Genomic DNA, 18,726 nt, shown 5'->3' with positions numbered 1-18,726 from the left:
GCTCTGAATCAGAATACTTTAGTGCTTATTGTTTAGACTGACATGGGATTTTAGATCACTCCGTTTAACAAATGTCAAAAGAACTAGGTTATATGAGGATTGGAACTGTAAAAATCTGAATTATTGTAAGCGTTCAGATTTGAGTTATATAAGCCTGGATAAGTGATGATTCCTTGAGCCTGTGAAGAATACTTGAGATAGCATTGTTAAACTGCGATGGCTTGAACATACTTCTATGCAATAAATCTCAATCTTTTCTGTACAACAAAATCTAAAACCTTTTTATTGACTTTAATGCGACTGTGAATCACTATCTGACAATACTGCACTGTATCATCAAAAATCTCTATGCACTTCCACACAGTACAGTCCATTTGCATCAGAGTGAGTACAGTAAGCTGAAGCACGTGTATAAGAGCAGCGTATTACTGGCACTTCTCGATAGCCTAACAGCTTTTACCCAGAGCAACTTGCATGGTCACATTATGAGTGCTCTGTATAATCCAACCAATGACACATGAAACTTGTCGTTAAGCTGCCTGATCTTCCAGCTGGGCCCATGTCTTTGGCTTACTCATTAGGGAACTGGGTCCTTTAAAGCAGCTTTTTAGACATCTGTTGCAAAAAAACCAACAATAAATAATGTCTAATTTATTAGTAATAATCAGTATCCAGAAGTGTAGCCAAATCCTAGATTTGAGTAAGAGACAAAGTCAGACAAATAAATACATCTTTGGCTTCAATGTTAAGTTGCAACCATTCACTAAAAAAGGATTCCCCACGAACTATACCAAATTGCATTTAATTGTCTGCTTAAATGGGCAAAAAGGACTCCATGATCTATGAAAGTAATCTGGAAGACAGATGTGTTCCTGTTTTAGTCTGGATTGGAAGAGACGTGTACTATGTTCTGGTTCACCATCCTTATATTCTTCTGCTTACAAGTCCATGGGTTTAGATGAGGATCCACTTTTAAAGGTACCATCATTTAATGACCAGTGAGTACTTCTTTTGAGCTTACACTAAGAACCTGTGTCTAAAATTACATGGACACCATTATATGTAAATTTGTAGCATTGCTTCGCCCAAGAGGGGAAGAAGTGTATTCAATCTGAATTTGTGCCTAAGTTGCAATATACAGGCCTACGTGTGTCACAGTCAACTTACAAGTGCCTTAATTCCAAAGCCATTTATTTAAGACCAGCTGGACACGAATGAATGCTTTCAGAGTGAATTTGCTACTGTAGGGTTAATCGTCTGGGGGTATTGGCTGAGCATACAGACGTAGTCTTGTTTTCACTTTGACTAGACTGCCATGCGCATAACCTGGCAGATTCTGAAAGAACTTCTTTATGCACTTCTGGTCAATAGACAGGTCTCGTCAGTTGCAACTTACTGCACTAGGTAGGCAGTGCATAGACACACTGTTAATCGCGTGCTGTCAACGAAGATCATTTCAGTGCCTTTCAACGTTGACTGGCTTCTCTGTGGTACAGCTATTTTACTTCACTTACAGCCACTGAAGACACTGCCAGCGTAACTTGCAGGAATGCACTTGGATCATCTAACTAGTTTATGTGAAGTAAGTACCAATGCCACCACAGTGCTGATCAGTTCACAAGTGTTTAAAGTGTTCATTGTTGTCCTGTTATATCACAAAGGTTACATAAAGATACAGTAAACAGACCACCTTAGTGTGCAATAGCCTGAATTCATACAATGGCTTTAACTGTTCAGATTTGAGACATTTTAGAGCAAAAGTAAAAGTAAGCAAGCTACATATGGACAGCAAAATAATTATATCAGTTAAAAATACTAAACTGACTTTAGACTAAAGATAAACGTTGAGACCTTTAATGACACCAGTTTCCCTAAGGAATATTGTGAAAGTCATTACGACCTTGTCTTGTTTGCATTATGCGTGTTTTACTGTATTTTAATCTACACGGTTCATATTTTGTTGTCTATAAACATGACACCGTGTATTCCTAATACAAGATGTCCGTTCTTTGAAATTGATTTAATTCATATTGTAGCCATTTGATAATAGTTCCCTTGCATATATGATTGCAAGTAAATACAAAGTTATATATTTGTAAGGTTATGTTTATGTAAGCCGCTCTCAGATATATAGGTTAGCTAAACACGTCCTCTGGAAATCCACCGCCACAGAAGTTTCGGTTTCTCGTAAACCACGTGACTTCAAGGGTCATCTCCAGCCACCACTAAAACGCGGACCCCGATTGGCTGGAAGACGATAAATACGGCGGGACGTCCTCGACGGGCCGTCCTCATTGGCTACTGTATGTGTCATTCTCACGTAGGCAGTCGGCTATAGGTCTGTGTTTTTTTCCAGGAACGCACCGACAGAGGTGGCAGAGCGTCGTTTTTGGCGACTTAAATGTCAAAACAGCTCAAAAGGGATCCGACCTTAAATCTCGACTGACGAGACGAAAAAAATCGCTTTAAGTAACACGTCCAGGTGAGTAAAGACCGTGCTTGTTGGTGGTGTATTCGTATGAGTTCATGTATCGTGCAGTTAGACAGCTGAGTGCGCTACAATGGCCACAGCACCGCCGACAGGATGTTTGTGTTAGACATCGGAAAACATCACTGTTGATCACGGACCCAGACACACACACACGTCTCATCATCTCACTTCACCCGAGACACACGGGTCTAAATAGAAACACAGTGTCTGTAAATCACCCAAACTAATTCAGTTAGTTTGATTTTTTTCAGAAGTTGTTTCATTTGGTGATTAATATCTGTTTACCAACACATCACCCTGTTGTTTACATCACACCTTGTTGTTGTTTACTTGGCCACAAATCCTCTGTATCCGGTATAACAAGTTTCCAACTTCGAGGTATTCACATAGCAGAATGTGAAAAACAACAGTTATATTGTGTTGTAAAAAATCATAATAATGCTTGTTGAATGAGCTTAGATGGTACGCAATGTTTACAAGTTCCCGACAGGTTCTACAGCAATGTCATGATGTTTGGTTGGGCTGCTTCGTGAAGCACGCAGGTCTGCTCAGCCCGTCCGGTCGCATACCTGTGAGGACTTCTGCGCTTGCTATAGTGAAAAGTTGTCCATTGTATGTTACATGCACTTTCCTGTGGTATTTTTTTTTTTACGAATAATTTCACTGCTGGCTCGTATTGTGCCGCTAGATTTTGTGTCTGGAACAGACGGACTGAATTCCTCAGAGCTGACTTGATGGTGAAGATGTTTTAATGATAATTTGTGTTGCACACTGGCCTGCAGGGTTCAGATGCGCAACACACTAGCAGGCTGGGACCTACCCTAACTGGTAGCTCCATCGCTAACCTGTTTTCTTGCCCATATGCCTCCAGCGCCCTAACCGTCAGAGATGGCTCAGTGGTATGAGCTGCAGCAGCTGGATTCAAAGTACCTGGAGCAGGTGGACCAGCTGTACGATGACACCTTCCCCATGGCCATTCGCCAGTACCTTAGCAACTGGATCGAGAGCCATGACTGGTGAGCGTGGAGCAGAGCTCCGCTGGTCTTTGCCAAAACTGCATCTGCTTGGTCCTTGGCCTGTTAATGGCCTGTGTAGGATTTGCTGGGCTTTTACCCATCTCACTCCTCCATGCTTTTAAAAATAGTGATTTGTTTGTTATGTAAAGGAATGTTGGACAGAGACATGGGCTGTAATTTGCACTGAGATACTCCCTGTATTTTTTTGTGGCTTTAACATCCTTTGTAAACAAGTAGTCACACTGTAATTACACCAGCCTTGCATCACAGTCTGTGTTAGAGGTTTTGTTCTCCTCATAGCTACAGATTTTTTCACCTTTGCAGTAGCAGTAATGACAAAGCTGGGTTAATTGTTCCAGTAATTTAAGCTTAGGGAATGCAAAGTGTTTACTTGATTCAGACATCTTTCCATTCACCAAATTACACTAACAGTGGTCCAAGACCTCAGACTTCATGTTCACTTCCTAATCCTACAGTGTGAGTGCTTAGTAAATGTACAGTTAATGTAATTAAGAGATTGTGAATATGAGGTCATCTGAAACAGGATTTGCTTATTAATAAAAAGGCCGTCAACATAATAATTATAGAAAGCACACATATTGAGAAACGCGCTTCACATTGAGAAACTACTCCCTCCCACCGCCTAACTCCAGGGACCATGTTGCTAACGTGGAGAACGAGTCCTTGGCGACGGTGAGGTTCCACGACCTTTTGACCCAGCTGGACCACCAGCACAGCCGCTTTGCGATGGAGAAAGACTTCCTGAACCAGCACAACATACGTAAGATCAAACGCAACCTGCAGGTCAGTCACCCGGCCGCCCTGAGATCCTTCAGTCACCACACACTTCCCTTTGAGCTGACCGAGCAGCACTAGTGAGGGAAAGACAGCACGCAGGATCACAGCAAGCCAATCACAGCAGAGTCAGTGTCCCGCAAATAATCAGCATGTCATTCTTCTTATTATTATTATTATTATTATTATTATTATTAATAAAAATTTTTATATGTTTGAGCAGCCATGTCAGGTCTAAGTTGGTCGTCAGAGAATGCTCTAGAACATCAGAATCAGAATCAGACTTTATTGTCATACATTGTACAGGTACAAGGTACGAAATTACATCTCCCCGGGGCCCAGAGTTAAAGCACTAGGAACCCAGAGTCGAGTAGCCACAGCGTGTGCACGCACCGCCAAAACTCCGCAGGGAGGGGGAGAAACGTAGAGAGATAACATTTAGGAGGAGACAAAAATAAATGACCACAGATTATTCTCTCAACAGGACAACAGTCTGTGTGCATAAATTCCCCATAGCACATACAAGCATTGATAACACAGACAGTAAGCAGTGAGAGGTGTGATTCATTCAGATGGGGGGGGGGGGGTGGGGGGGGGGGGGGGGCAGAGGCCTGGCACACAGTTTTTGTGTCAAAGTTTCCGGTGGAAGGCGAGAGCCATCTCTGACAGTCTATGTGTGGGGGTAAGAGCAGGTAACAAGGCCGACGACCGTCTGGGAGAGATTTGTTTGGGCACCAATGCAGATAAGCAGAATGAAGAATTTAGCAAGGAGCTCGTCCTTGAGCGTTTGAGCACACAAACTCCTCTTAAGTCAGCGGTCTTTCAACTGATCCAACTTCACATGTAGAGCATCGATTCCATCCACGATCGACTCTAAGCTTCTACCAACAGTCACAGTCTGTGTTCCGACAGCTCTACCCACCGCATCAATCATGTTGGACACTCGGCGTGGCCGTTCGATAACTGACCCCACTCTTAATTTCCTGATACACCAGGGCAACGCCTAACATTGTCAGACAGGCAGAGAGAGAGAGCCATCAAACGCTGACAAAATGGCACGAGCTGTAGGGCTTCGAAAAGCAAGATACCATCTAACGTCGCAGACGTCAGAGGCGCGCTGTGGGTTCTTGCTAACGTTATTACTCATTCATGTTCCAGAACCTCTTCCAGGATAACCCGGTCTCCATGGCGATGATTATTAGCAAAAACCTCAACGAAGAGAGGAAGATTCTGGCGGCTGCTCTGATATCTGAGGTGTGTGTCTGTGCTCAGTTGAAGAAAATGGCTGGCTGTGCTTCTGATACACAGTTGGAGTTCTTCATAGTAATGTTTTTGGAGTGGTGGCATTAGTTTCAGTGACAAGACTTAACCTTTCCCCAATCTCCCCACTGCCAAACTTGCACTGGGTGTATTCACAATTTTCTATGATAATGATGCATATGAATGTGCATGGCATGCTCCAATGTATTTGCAAATCCGATGTGTTTGCTGCAGAACACGTCACAGAATGCTCAGAGCGACATGATGATCGAAAAGCAAAGAGAACTGGACAGCAAGGTGAAGGATATAAAGTCCAAAGTACAGGTGCGGATCCACGGCACCACCCACCACCACCTTTTGACCCAGTGTTCAGTGCCATTTGCTCTAAACCAGACTTCATTCAGATAAGGAGAAATGATAAAATCCACAATGCTGTTAACTGCTAGAAAATGGCCTTCAGACCTGACTTTGTGGTGGCTGAAAGAAATTTGTGTGAGCATGATATAATTTTTTTTCATGAATATGAATCTCCTAGGAAGCAGAGCAGAACATCAAGAACCTGGAGGACCTGCAAGACGACCATGATTTCAAGAGCAAGACACTGCAGAGTCGAGGTGGGTTCAGGGGTCAGGGGTCAGGGGTCAGGACTGGGTTAAGGGTCAAACCCGGAAGCTCTCTCAACACAAGTGTGTGGAACTATAGTGTGTGTGTAGACTGCAGTGTATAGAAAACATGTGCATGCAGTGTATGCCTTCAAAAATATAACGGGCACTCATTTTTGCATCTTCCAACTTTGCAGAAGAGCTGAACGGCACGATATCCAGAGAGGAGCTGAACCGTGAGAAACTCGGCCTGAAGGCCATGTTCATGAAGCTCAACGGCATGAGAGGGGTGAGACAGACTGACGTCACAGGGAGGGGCCTTGGCACTGGGCTCCTTGGGTAATGGGGCTGCTGAAGGAGATCGGCGTCTCCAGCAGGGGGCGTAAGAGTACCAAGATCTCCTCACTGGTGCAGACGGTGTGGCAGTGGTGCTCAGAACGATTGGAGTGAAGCTCTCAAGCACTGGTTGATGCCCGTAACCAGTAAAACACAAAACAAGTGTGTGTGTGTGTGTGTGTGTGTGTGTGTGTGTGTGTGTTTGTCTGTGTAGGGAGTTGTGGGGCAGATGTCGGACGTGCTGAATCTGGTGGAGCAGCTGGAATACGATCTGATCACCGTGGAGCTGTGTGACTGGAAGAGACGTCAACAGATGGCTTGTATTGGGGGCCTCACCAACATGTGCCTGGACCAGCTGCAGAACTGGTGAGACTCCGCAGGTCAGGCGGGGTCTGGCACGTGGTCCCCACACGTGAGCTGGGCATGCGTGTGCTTTCTGCACGACTGTAACAAGTATGAGTGGACCACCAAAACACATCTTGGCCAGCGGAAGCTCTTGATTTGTGAGCGTTATGTATGGTGCGTAGTGTGTAAGTGCATTGTGTAAGTTCACAGGAAGTTGCTCAATTGCGCTGCCCTGCTGAGAAAGACATATTCACCCCCCTGAAGCTGTCCTAGGGAAGTAGGTGCACTCTGAATGAGACATAAAGGAGCATTTCTGTCAGCATACAGCATACAGTCAGTACTTCTCACATAGCCGACAGTTTATATGTCGAAGCGTGAGACGTCATCAGTCTCCAGGCTTAATGGAAAACTCGCAGAACTCCATGTTGTTCTAAAGGCATTTATGTGGGAATGCTGATGGATTGAGATGATGTTCCTTCATGGCTCCATACGTGTCGAGGGGTGCTCATAAGGTTGTGTACTGACCTAGCCCTTGCTAAGGTGGGGGGGCCAGGCTAACTGCACCCTCTCCCCCTGGGGCAGGTTCACCACAGTGGGCGAGTGTCTGCTGCAGGTCAGGCAGCAGCTTAAGAAGCTCCTGGAGCTGCAGCAGAAGTTCACGTATCCGCAGGACCCCATCGCCCAGAGCAGGGCCTCAATGGAGGAGAGGGCCCTCACACTCCTCAAGACCCTCATCACCAAGTGAGCCCCGCCCACACACAGCTTCCATTTCCCATTCATGCCCTTTATTCCTGTTATATATGTTATAATGTGTGTGTGTGTGTGTGTGTTGTAGCTCCATGGTGGTAGAGAGGCAGCCTTGTATGCCCACACAGCTGCAGAGGCCATTGGTGCTGAAGACCGGGGTCCTGTTTACTCTTAAAGTCAGGTACACCTGCCAAACACCATCAAACGCGCACACACACTGTGCAGCGCGAATCAGCCTTTAATTCAACATGTTTGCCTTAAAGTTTTAATGGCACCAGCATGTCTGCTGATTATTTTTTATGAACTCCCAAAGTCGTTAAACGGAGTTAAAGTGTCCCAGAGGGCCATGAATTCATTCGGGACGTCCTTTGTTCCCTGCGTCTAGGCTGCTGGTGAAGCTTCAGGAGTTCAACCACATGGTCAGAGTAAAGGTACACTTTGATAAGTAAGTGGGAAACCCGCCCTGTGACCACCCCGCCCTGTCTCCAACACAGTAGAACAAATGTGCCAAGGATTTATGTTAAGGTGGGCTGGCCTTACTGTAGGGTCTGCAATGTGATTGGCTGATAAATTGTCCATTATTTTAGGATTGATGGAACATAACATTTATTATCGAAGGGGCAAAAGCAAGCAATTTGATAAATTATGTTGTAAATGACCCAAGCAATTTATTCAGTATTAAGAGAATTCCTAATAAATTCTTAACGTTCTCTTACGAGAACTACTGAACTACTGTGAATAATCAGTACATTTATTTAAACGTTTTGACTGAAATCCCCACATAAACAGCCGAAGGCCTGACGCAGTTCTTTTGATCTTTTCAGGGATGTCACGGAAAAGCGGAAGGGGTAAGACGAAGAGGGCGTCGCACGTTCATCACACTCTGTTATCCAAGTGAAAGACTAAACTAAAACTAAGCTTTCACAACGAATGAATGACTTTGCATGTGCCTGCTGATTGGTTGGCATTTTTGAGATCTTTCTAATTGGTTAAAAGCAAAAAAAAAAAAAAAAAACCAGACCGTTCACGTGCCCTACATGGAACGGAAGGTTTGCTTTCTTCATGCTTCATTCTCTTTAGTTTCCGCAAGTTCAACATCCTCGGAACGAACATGAAGGTGATGAACATGGAGGAGTCCATTGGGATGGCTGCAGAATTCCGACACCTGGTAAAGCAGATAAACCCACCTCCACTTCTCCTCCGCAGGTTCTCTGCTTGACAGAACGTAGGAACTGAAAACCCACTTTTGTGTGTGTGTGTGTGTGTGTGTTTAGCAACTGAAAGAGCAGAAGGTTGCTGGAAACAGAACCAGTGAGGTATGGCTCTCTTCACCACCGCACTGTACAACAGTTGCTGTATACTTCAAATTACGGTCACCCCGAGTGGAGCGATTTAAGCTCTTATGGGCTATGTGGATGTGAGATATGATGTGTGTGTGTGACAGGGACCCCTGATTGTCACCGAAGAGCTCCACTCCTTCACCTTTGACGCAGAACTCTGCTGGTCTGGACTCGTCATTAACTTTGATGTGAGGAAAAAAGTGTATTCAACACTGTGAACTGAAAAGTGCATTCAGTACTTTGCAGTAAAAAGTGTATTCTATACTGTGCGGTGTATTCGGTACTGTGCAGTACAAAGTGAGCTTGCTATCCTGACTCAAAGTGTTACACTTGATACTGATACAGCATGCCAGAGGTGTCATCAGTCTCTTCCTCTCCCTCCAGACCACTTCTCTTCCCATCGTGGTGATCTCTAATGTCTGCCAGTTGCCGTGCGGATGGGCCTCCATTATGTGGTACAATATGCTCACGTCCGATCCCAAGGTAAGCCCCGCCCCCAGCAGAGCAGAGCTCCTATCAGCCTGCAGGAGTACAAACCCCACCCTTTCACGCGGTATAAACCACACAGCAGATTCTTGGTTCTCTTTCATCTATGTTTCACGCCCCCCCAGAATCTCTCCTTCTTTGTTAACCCACCGTCGGTAAGTTGGGGACAGCTGTCTGAGGTACTGAGTTGGCAGTTTTCCTCCATCACCAAGAGAGGCCTCAATGCAGAGCAGTTGAGCATGCTGGGACATAAACTCTTGGGTGAGTCTGGGAAATGTAGTCTTACACGTATGGGGTTGTAGTACAGGATGGTATTTGTGTTCACTCTCAAGAACAGATTTGGTGCGTTGGCTAGAAACTACCTAATGAAAAAACAAAAGAGGCAGAATTTCTGAAACCTTTTTACGTTGTCAAGCTTAATTAAGAGAATAAGCTTGAGGTTAATGAAACACACATCTCCCTAACTAGGTCACATTCACCAAGCTCCCCACACACCACACACCCAAGTCCTGTTACTCTGCATATCATATGTTTTCTGGGAAGCAGCTCAGCTGTTTTGGGACGAGCTTGTCTTGCCCTAAACCTAAACAAAGCCATTTCAGAGGAAACAGGAGTGCTTTTCCATTCTTGTGGAGCTGTGGTGGCAGTCAGAGGTCATTTCTGTGTATATGGCAGTTTGTGTGCATGTGTATGTTGGTAGAACTTGACCCTTGTGACTTGCTTATCTTCTCCCTACAGGTCCAAAAGTAGCGAATGATCCAGAGGCTCAGATTCACTGGAATAAATTCTGCAAGGTAGGTAACACACACACACACGCACACACACACACACACACACACACACACACACCCGCACACCAAACAATTTGGAAGGAGGCGCTCCACTACTGCATTACATGTGGAGGTTTATGTGTCCTCTACTGCAGGGAACCAGTGAAAGAAACTTCACCTTCTGGCTGTGGATTGAGGGAGTCTTGGACCTGATAAAGAGGCACCTGCAGAGCTTGTGGGATGACGGGTAAGACTCCTGACTGGCCTCCGCAGTGTTTGTGGAGAGACTGTTCCAAGGGATTGTGTACTCTAATGCCTCGTACGTCTCTCTTCACTCTTCCTCTCCTTCTCTCTGGCTGCTTGTTGCCACATGTATAACAGGTACATGTTTTGTTCTGTGTGTGTGTCAGGAAATCAGTGATATGTCAAGTGTCTTTCTGGTCTCTCTGTGTCAGGTGTATAATGGTATTTCTGGTCTCTCTGTGTATCTAGTGTTTAATTGTCTTTTGGTCTCTCTGTGTCAGGTGTATAATGGTCTTTCTGGTCTCTCTGTGTTAGGTGCATAATGGTCTTTCTGGTCTCTCTGTGTTAGGTGCATAATGGTCTTTCTGGTCTCTCTGTGTCAGGTGTATAATGGTATTTCTGGTCTCTCTGTGTAAGGTGCATAATGGTCTTTCTGGTCTCTCTGTGTTAGGTGTATAATGGTCTTTCTGGTCTCTCTGTGTAAGGTGCATAATGGTCTTTCTGGTCTCTCTGTGTTAGGTGTATAATGGTATTTCTGGTCTCTGTGTCAAGTGCATAATGGTCTTTCTAGTCTCTGTGTCAGGTGTATAATGGTCTTTCTGGTCTCTCTGTGTAAGGTGCATAATGGTCTTTCTGGTCTCTCTGTGTTAGGTGTATAATGGCCTTTCTGGTCTCTGTGTCAGGTGTATAATGGTATTTCTGGTCTCTCTGTGTCAGGTGCATAATGGTCTTTCTGGTCTCTCTGTGTTAGGTGTATAATGATCTTTCTGGTCTCTGTGTCAGGTGTATAATTGTATTTCTGGTCTCTCTGTGTCAGGTGCATAATGGTCTTTTTGGTCTCTCTGTGTCAGGTGCATAATGGTCTTTCTGGTCTCTCTGTCTCAGGTGTATAATGGTCTTTCTGGTCTCTCTGTGTCAGGTGTATAATGGGCTTTGTGACTAAGGATCGCACTAAGGTGCTGCTCAATGATAAGTCACCTGGCACATTCCTACTGCGCTTCAGTGAGAGCAACCGGGACGGAGCAATCACTTTCAGCTGGGTGGAGCACACCTCTAACGGTGAGTGTGGGTGGAGTAGACCTCTAACGGTGGGTGTGGGTGGAGTAGACCTCTAATGGTGGGTGTGGGTGGAGCACACCTCTAACGGTGAGTGTGGGTGGAGTAGACCTCTAACGGTGAGTGTGGGTGGAGTAGACCTCTAACGGTGAGTGTGGGTGGAGCACACCTCTAATGGTGAGTGTGGGTGGAGTAGACCTTTAATGGTGAGTGTGGGTGGAGCACACCTCTAACGGTGAGTGTGGGTGGAGCACACCTCAAACCGTGAGTGTGGGTGGAGCAGACCTCAAACGGTGAGTGTGGGTGGAGCAGACCTCAAACGGTGACTGTGGGTGGAGTAGACCGCTAACGGTGAGGGTGGGTGGAGTAGACCTCTAACGGTGAGTGTGGGTGGAGTAGACCTCTAACGGTGAGTGTGGGTGGAGCACACCTCTAATGGTGAGTGTGGGTGGAGTACACCTCTGAGTGTGTGTGTGTGTGTGTGTGTGTGTGTGTGTGTGTGTGTGTGTGATTATAAAGTACGTGGTTACTTAATTCATCTATCTGTAAAATCATTCAAAAAATACAATTTTACAAAACCATAAAACTTAAACCAAAACAAAAAGTTTTTTTGGGGCAAAGTGTTTTAGGGCCAGGTTTTTTTGTCATGATTGTATGTTTGTGTTCACAGATGAGCCACAGATCCGTTCGGTGGAGCCCTACACTAAGAAGGAGCTGTCGGCAGTCTCTCTGCCCGACATCATTCGGAACTACAAGGTCATGGCAGCCGGGAACGTTCCGGAGAACCCACTCCGCTTCCTCTACCCCAACACTCCCAAGGACGAGGCATTCCACAAGTACTACTCCAAACCTGCTGAGAGTATGTCTTCTACACTCACACACTCAATACTCGAACCCCATCAATACTCGAATACCCATCAATACTCGAACTTGCTAAAAAATGAGGCTTCTGCTCTCACTCACACACTCCATACTGGACCCATTTCAAACCTGCTCAGTTAACATACACTCACCATTTTCTACTTTTTTCAAACCTTCTCAGAGAAAGGCCATCGCTCACGCCCTCACACCCTCCATATTTGACTCCATACTCGTTTTTAAGAAGCTCAGATTAATATGTATTCTCACTCCCACTCACAGCCCTCCATGTAGGCCATGACTGAAAAACACAGGGATTCTAGCAGGAATTAAATTGTTTTGTATAATTACTCTCCAGTACATAGTAGTTTTGTGTCCTTGTGAAAAGAGTACTGTGTGTAGGTCTAGTTAGGTGTTTGCAAGTTGACTGCTAATAACTGCTATTTCTACACTCATTCTCTGTCTCTTCCTCTCCTCCTCTCTTTCACCTCTAGAAAATGAACCCATGGATCTAGAGAAGGAGGATAACGAAGGATACATTCAGACTACTCTCATCTCAATCTCTGAAATGTGAGTCAGATCTACATTCCCGGCTTCTTCAGCCAATCATAGCACAGATCTACAGTCCTAGCTGGAATTCTTCAGCCAATCATAGCACAGATCTACAGTCCTAGCTGGAATTCTTCAGCCAATCATAGCACAGTCAAACACACTCGAGTTTTAAACTCAACTCAGCCTGTGTTCACTTGAGGATCATCAAGTGCCACATTAAAGAGCATCATCTAAACAGTGTGTGCTTCTAAGCTGCTAATAAGGAGCATATAAGGTGTGTCTATAGTGCTTATATATCTGTGAAAGCTTTTGAGGTACAGCTAGCAGTGTTACTGGCTCTCAACACTAATACATGCAGCATTAGCAACATTAATAACTTATGGTAACATTTTCCTAATCTTAAAAAATAATTTGGGAGTATAGCACCATTTAGAAAGATTCTCACCGTGGAAAAACAACATAGTAAAATGGTAGTCAAAATAATGGGAGGACAGTGAATGCCAGAAGACCAGAGATACAGAGCAGACCTGCAGAGCTCCAGTCTGTGGATACATCAGACAGCCTTGTCCTCGGAAATGACTCTATCAGTGGCAAACCAGATACGCACAGTTTAATGTGAACCGAACATCACACTCACAATGTGGACATCAGAATTAGCACGCTCAACCTACAGTCATTTATTGAAATAAAACGATCCTCTATCTATTAGTGGTCCTCTGCCTGCGTCAGTATATTCTTAAGGCTACTTGAATTAAACACTCAAAATCTATAGTTCAGCCTGATTTTATTGACAACTTCAACCTGTTTTTTGGAAGATAAATATTTTTTAGATGAGATGGACTACACACAAACAAGAGGGGTATCAAAACTGTGAGTGAGGTTTTAATGTTCTTGGATTTTGCCCTCACCCCACTGGTGAGTATGCATGGGCATAAGTACACCAGGACTCTCTTGTATCAGAGGAAGGTATTGGTCCAGAGCCCCAACTTCTTCCCCCAATGTGGGCGCTCTGTTGGACCTGCAGACCTTGGATGAGAGCCACGATGATGACCAAGCATTATTTTCTGGGAAAAATACGCCATGAGGACTCTACACTGAAGACCATCTCCACTCCCCTTCACCACCATCTCCCAGCAATAGTGATCAGATCAGATCAGCCCCTCCTCCGTCCTCATCTACTGCCTCATCTCCACCCCTATTCCCCAGAACTTCTCCTAAGAAGCGTCAGGCTCCTCCACCAGCTGTACCTTCTCAAAGAAAGAGACAAACTCCTCACCCATGCCCTCTACCCCACTGTCATCAGATACTCCACCCACTAGACGCCCCCAGTTTCGAATAGTGTACCACATTAATATTCTATGGCTTCCTGCTGCTACAGTGATGTCAGCAGTACATGTTTTAAGAAGTTCAGACACTGCGTGCTCATCAGAAACAGACAAAAAAGAGAGTACTGTAAAAGTATACAACCTGCAGTGTGTATGACTGGTTCCAAAATTGCATCTTCTCAACATTAAATCACTCAAACAAATCTCATTCAATGAATGATTTTATTAAAGTTAAATGTTAAACGAATATAGTTCCACAGCAATATTAATGACTCGGCACCAGAAAGATACAGCTGCTCTATTTAATGGTTCTTTCATTTGGTTACTTTACATGCTTTGACTTCCTGCCTCCTGTCTCCATGCAGTTGTGAAAAAAGTGCCAAGAATATTATTAGTAACCATCTACAGGCCTACAATTCTGATCTGATGAATTTACAACCATTTTGTTTGGTATTTCCACAGATTTTGACTGTATTGTAATTGCTGGTGATTTTAACTTACTGACAATCCCAAAGACAATTATACCAAGGATCTCTGTGTCATACCGGACTATTCTGGTCCCTCTCGGCATGTGGCCCGCAGCGTACAATCCCATGCTCACGCTCTGGATCATAGCATCTCAGGATCTCTTCAGGATGTTAGCTCTGTCAGATAGTCACGGTGTGTTCCTTGATATGTCTGCCTCACAAGAACTCAAGACCACTCGTATTGGGTGTTTTTCCAAACTCACTAAAAAGTGCATCTGTGCGGACTGTCTTAAACAAGAAAAATCTGGAAGCAAATAGAGACCCATTTCATATCAAATTAAAATTTGTCAGGTTTTTGCCTACTCTACTGTACTACCAAGACTGTTCTAATTAAAAGTAATTGATGGCATTTGTTTTAATACGGAAGGGAAGGTACTGCTTTTGCTATTGCTTAATCTCAGTGCAGTCTTTGATACCACAGGCTATAATATTTAAATCTTGAAAAGTAGATTGGAATCTAGAATAGTCCTAATTAATGTTTCAGTTCATAAATGCAAAGTAAAGGCAAAATATATTCTAAAAATAGAAAAGAATGTTTCTGAAATAGTGCAGAGGACCTCTGTTGTTCCCCAAGGTTCAATTCTTGGGCTGCTCTTATTTACCTTGTACGTTCTTCCTCCTAACTAACAACTCTCAAATTTACTTAACTCAAACTTTTTGCAGTCATACAAAGATAAAACAGATTATTTTATTTGGAGACAGCAATGAGCGGAACAGACTAACTGCCCTTTTGGACTTTAAATCCCTAAAATAGAGCTAGTTTGTAACCTTGGTGTACTAATAGACTACGATCTCAGCATTAGCAATCACTTCAGATCAGTTACTAAATAAGCATTTTATCAATAAGATGATCAGCAAGATCAGAGATTTCCTGACAAAATTTGACATAAAGAAACTCATCTTTTTATCACTAGCAGGCTGCTAGATTTCTACAGAGGCTACTATAATGACAAAAGCCACATTGCTCTCATTCCCAAGGCCTTAATTTGGCTACCAGTAGAGTTGCCTTGCTAGTGATCTGTACATTGCTTAATGATGTAGGACCAGTGTTTCTATTTGACATGCTGCAGTATGCAGTGCTGAGCAGAAGTCTCAGATCAGTAACTAGACCGTTAGTCCTGCCCACAGGGAAGACCAGGAACAGAGAGGCAGCTATCATGCTGTTCTTACCAGTTATTAAAGACTAGCAGACGAGCCCTGACATTTTAAAAACACTGAAACCCTCCTATTTATCCAGACTTTCAGCTCAGGTTTTTATTTTTCATCTTTTATCTCAATTATTTATACATTTAATTTGATTATATGCATTTTTGTTATCTCTATTTTTTCTTTTTAAATTTTGTTTTAGTTATCTTCCCCAAGGTGATGGATGTAATAAGCTTTATTATTGTTTTGTGTTTGTGAAGAATGGTGAATCGCCACTGTATTAAATGTTCCATGCAAATAAACTTACCCTGCACAAATGAACTATTTATATTTCTATTTTAAATTTAAGAGCACTTTCAATTTGGTGCAAATGCTTCTTTTCGATCTATTAGTACAGGATGCGAGAAATCTAACACTTTGATGCTCTGACTCTAGGAAAACGTCAGACTACAACGAGATCATGATGCCTCTGTCTCCAGAAGAGTACGGAGAGCTGGAACGCATGGTGGTGCGTAAAAAACCCCAAAGCAGTCCCACCTTTCACTGGTGAAAACTGACTTATGCACTTTGCTACACTATACTGTACAACCATACCACTGGTTGTATGTTCACTTAAGCAATCACTAATCTTTATACCAGTCTTTACCAGTCATTACTAGTCTTTTACTAATCTTACACCACTCCTCACTCTTTACTAATTACTAACCTTAGACCACTCTTTACCAGAGTAATTACTAATCTTTAAAGCACATAATAACAAATTTGATCACCAATATTTACAATGGACTTGATCAGAATTATGTCCTTATAGCACACATGACCAACAGTGATCACTAAACCTTTTAATACCCTTTGCCAATAGTTACTGTTTCATCACTGGGCTCTACTACTGTGAAGGATGATCAGTTATTGCATTGTAAATGTGTATTGATTGGTGTAACTTGCATGTAATAAACAACTAGCATGTCTTTACACTGTTTTAGACTCGAGACCTGACTGGAGAAATTGGAGAGGTAAAGATATTGATTTGAAGTTCAACTATGTTCCATTATTGTCTTGTTTATTAAATATAGTGATGCAGTTCATAAGGATGGAGTGTGTAACACTGCTACCTCCTCTCACCCACCCCTCTCTCCCTCTCCACTCCTCTCTCTCTCCCCCTCTCCTATGTAGCTGTGTTCTACCCTTTCACACTCCTGCTGAATATCCAGCAGGCGGAACAGAAGGCCTGCATCCTTCTTCTGGAGGTTCTCCACACCAGGCGAGGTCCAGCATCTCTTCCTGGTTTCCTCCTTCCAAACAGACTGTAGAATTCACGACTGAGCGTCAGAACACGCAGGCTCAGAGCAAACACTGTAATGGCTGAGAACAGCTTGCACCTTGCGTTTGATAGCACTTAACCCCGACGCTGTAAATGATCCTGATTTCATAGATGCTTCTTTAACATAGAGGCCAGTTTGACACAGGTCGGAAAGCAATGATTTAAAATCTATCCGATGCATCAAGTGTGCATTTGATTTACTAGTTAGACAAAGATACTGTACCTGATATAGTTAAGAGCTGCGTTGTACTAGCACCTTTGATATAGCTTGTAGAATATAGCCAGTTAACGCTTACGGCGTCGTGTATCCCGTTGCACTTATTCGGACGCGCAGGCTGTGAGTGCCAATGTACCTGTGCACGTGTTCTGTGGTGCGCTAGTGCCTTTCTTTCCTCAGTAGTTCTTTGTGAGTGCTAAATGGGAGAATGTATTATGCTAAATGTGAATGAGTGAGTTACACACTTGGACTAAAGTACAAAGTGCTTTGTGTGTAAAAAAAAAAAAAAAACACAAACCTTTCACAATAAGCAATGCAAGAAAAAATGGAATGAAAAAAACAAACGACAGCCAAGTTCTGTAACGTTCTGTGTGATGTAATATATAACTGCTCCTCACATCTTACCAGATTCGTTAAATAGCTACGTGTCAGTGTTCTGAAAGAAGAGGCAGACATGTAGCAAATGAGGGCAGGGCCTTTTATTTGATATTTGATCAGTGGCACAAATACTCGTATCTTGGAACACAATCTGACGAGACTTGTAAAAGCAATTTTGCTGGGGGGGGGGGGATCACCAGACCAGACTAGGACATCAAAATATAGAACTCAATGTAACGGTGTGTGTGCAGTTCTGTGTGTGCAGGTTTTTTCCATCTTTGTTGAAGGAAGCAATGATAATTATGGGCTTTTGCATCCCCACACACACACACACACACACACACACACACACACACACAGAAACTCCCTCTCGTAAAATAGGTGTTCCCCTGAAATAACCATAGCGAGGCACTGGAAGTATAAAAGAGATTAGCTTATTGTGCTTTCAGTCTGAGTCTGTGCTTCTATATACCTAACTCAGCTATTTTTTTATTATTAGATTTTGTTTGGACAGTACGGAGAGCAGGGCACGGTGAGGATGTGGATTATGGTACAAGGATTTTGATACAGTATAAACAGGCCTCAGTATTCATACTGTCAGAGCTTTGATGCACATTTTTGTAATTATAAAACTGAAAAAACTAATTTAATGTTTTATGGCCCAAAAGATACCAGGATGAATAAAATACAAAAAATAAATACAAATCAAGCCACATACTTTGGGGATTTGTTTGCCATGTTTCATACAATAAATTGGCTGCCTTTGCCAGAATCTGTACCGTTCACAAAAAATAATAACTGTCAAATAACAATAAATAAACAATTGTTCTCAATCAATCATTTGTTTCTCAATTCTTACCAGAATTCATGCCTTCATGCTGTAATAAGGTCTTCTGAGAGATGGGGTGGGGGGAA

The 18,726-nt window shown here is 43.4% G+C and overlaps 1 protein-coding gene across 2 annotated transcripts; it reads left to right on the top strand.

Annotated features, from left to right (window-relative positions):
- The first annotated feature begins 1,331 nt into the window (after positions 1-1,331).
- stat1a (signal transducer and activator of transcription 1a) lies at positions 1,332-18,648 on the top strand. Of its 2 annotated transcripts, none has more exons than XM_076985184.1 (26): positions 1,332-1,582; positions 2,357-2,482; positions 3,363-3,507; positions 4,161-4,311; positions 5,461-5,556; positions 5,797-5,886; positions 6,098-6,176; positions 6,362-6,453; positions 6,715-6,866; positions 7,428-7,586; positions 7,681-7,773; positions 7,978-8,037; positions 8,417-8,440; positions 8,673-8,760; positions 8,867-8,908; positions 9,037-9,120; positions 9,317-9,415; positions 9,544-9,679; positions 10,157-10,212; positions 10,344-10,435; positions 11,351-11,490; positions 12,158-12,346; positions 12,840-12,915; positions 16,331-16,400; positions 16,879-16,908; positions 17,069-18,648. In XM_076985184.1, exons 3-26 carry the CDS (start codon positions 3,380-3,382, stop codon positions 17,096-17,098), a joined length of 2,256 nt encoding a protein of 751 aa, XP_076841299.1. In that variant the 5' UTR covers positions 1,332-1,582; positions 2,357-2,482; positions 3,363-3,379; the 3' UTR covers positions 17,099-18,648. The 2 variants fall into 2 exon arrangements, with proteins under 2 accessions (XP_076841299.1, XP_076841298.1); XM_076985183.1 differs by having other exon boundaries at positions 1,333-1,582; positions 16,331-16,403.
- Positions 18,649-18,726: the final 78 nt, after the last annotated feature.

The sequence above is a fragment of the Brachyhypopomus gauderio genome, unplaced genomic scaffold (genome assembly GCF_052324685.1).
Source record: "Brachyhypopomus gauderio isolate BG-103 unplaced genomic scaffold, BGAUD_0.2 sc37, whole genome shotgun sequence".
In the NCBI taxonomy this organism is placed as follows: Eukaryota; Metazoa; Chordata; class Actinopteri; order Gymnotiformes; family Hypopomidae; genus Brachyhypopomus; species Brachyhypopomus gauderio.
This window is presented reverse-complemented; position numbering and strand designations above follow the sequence as displayed.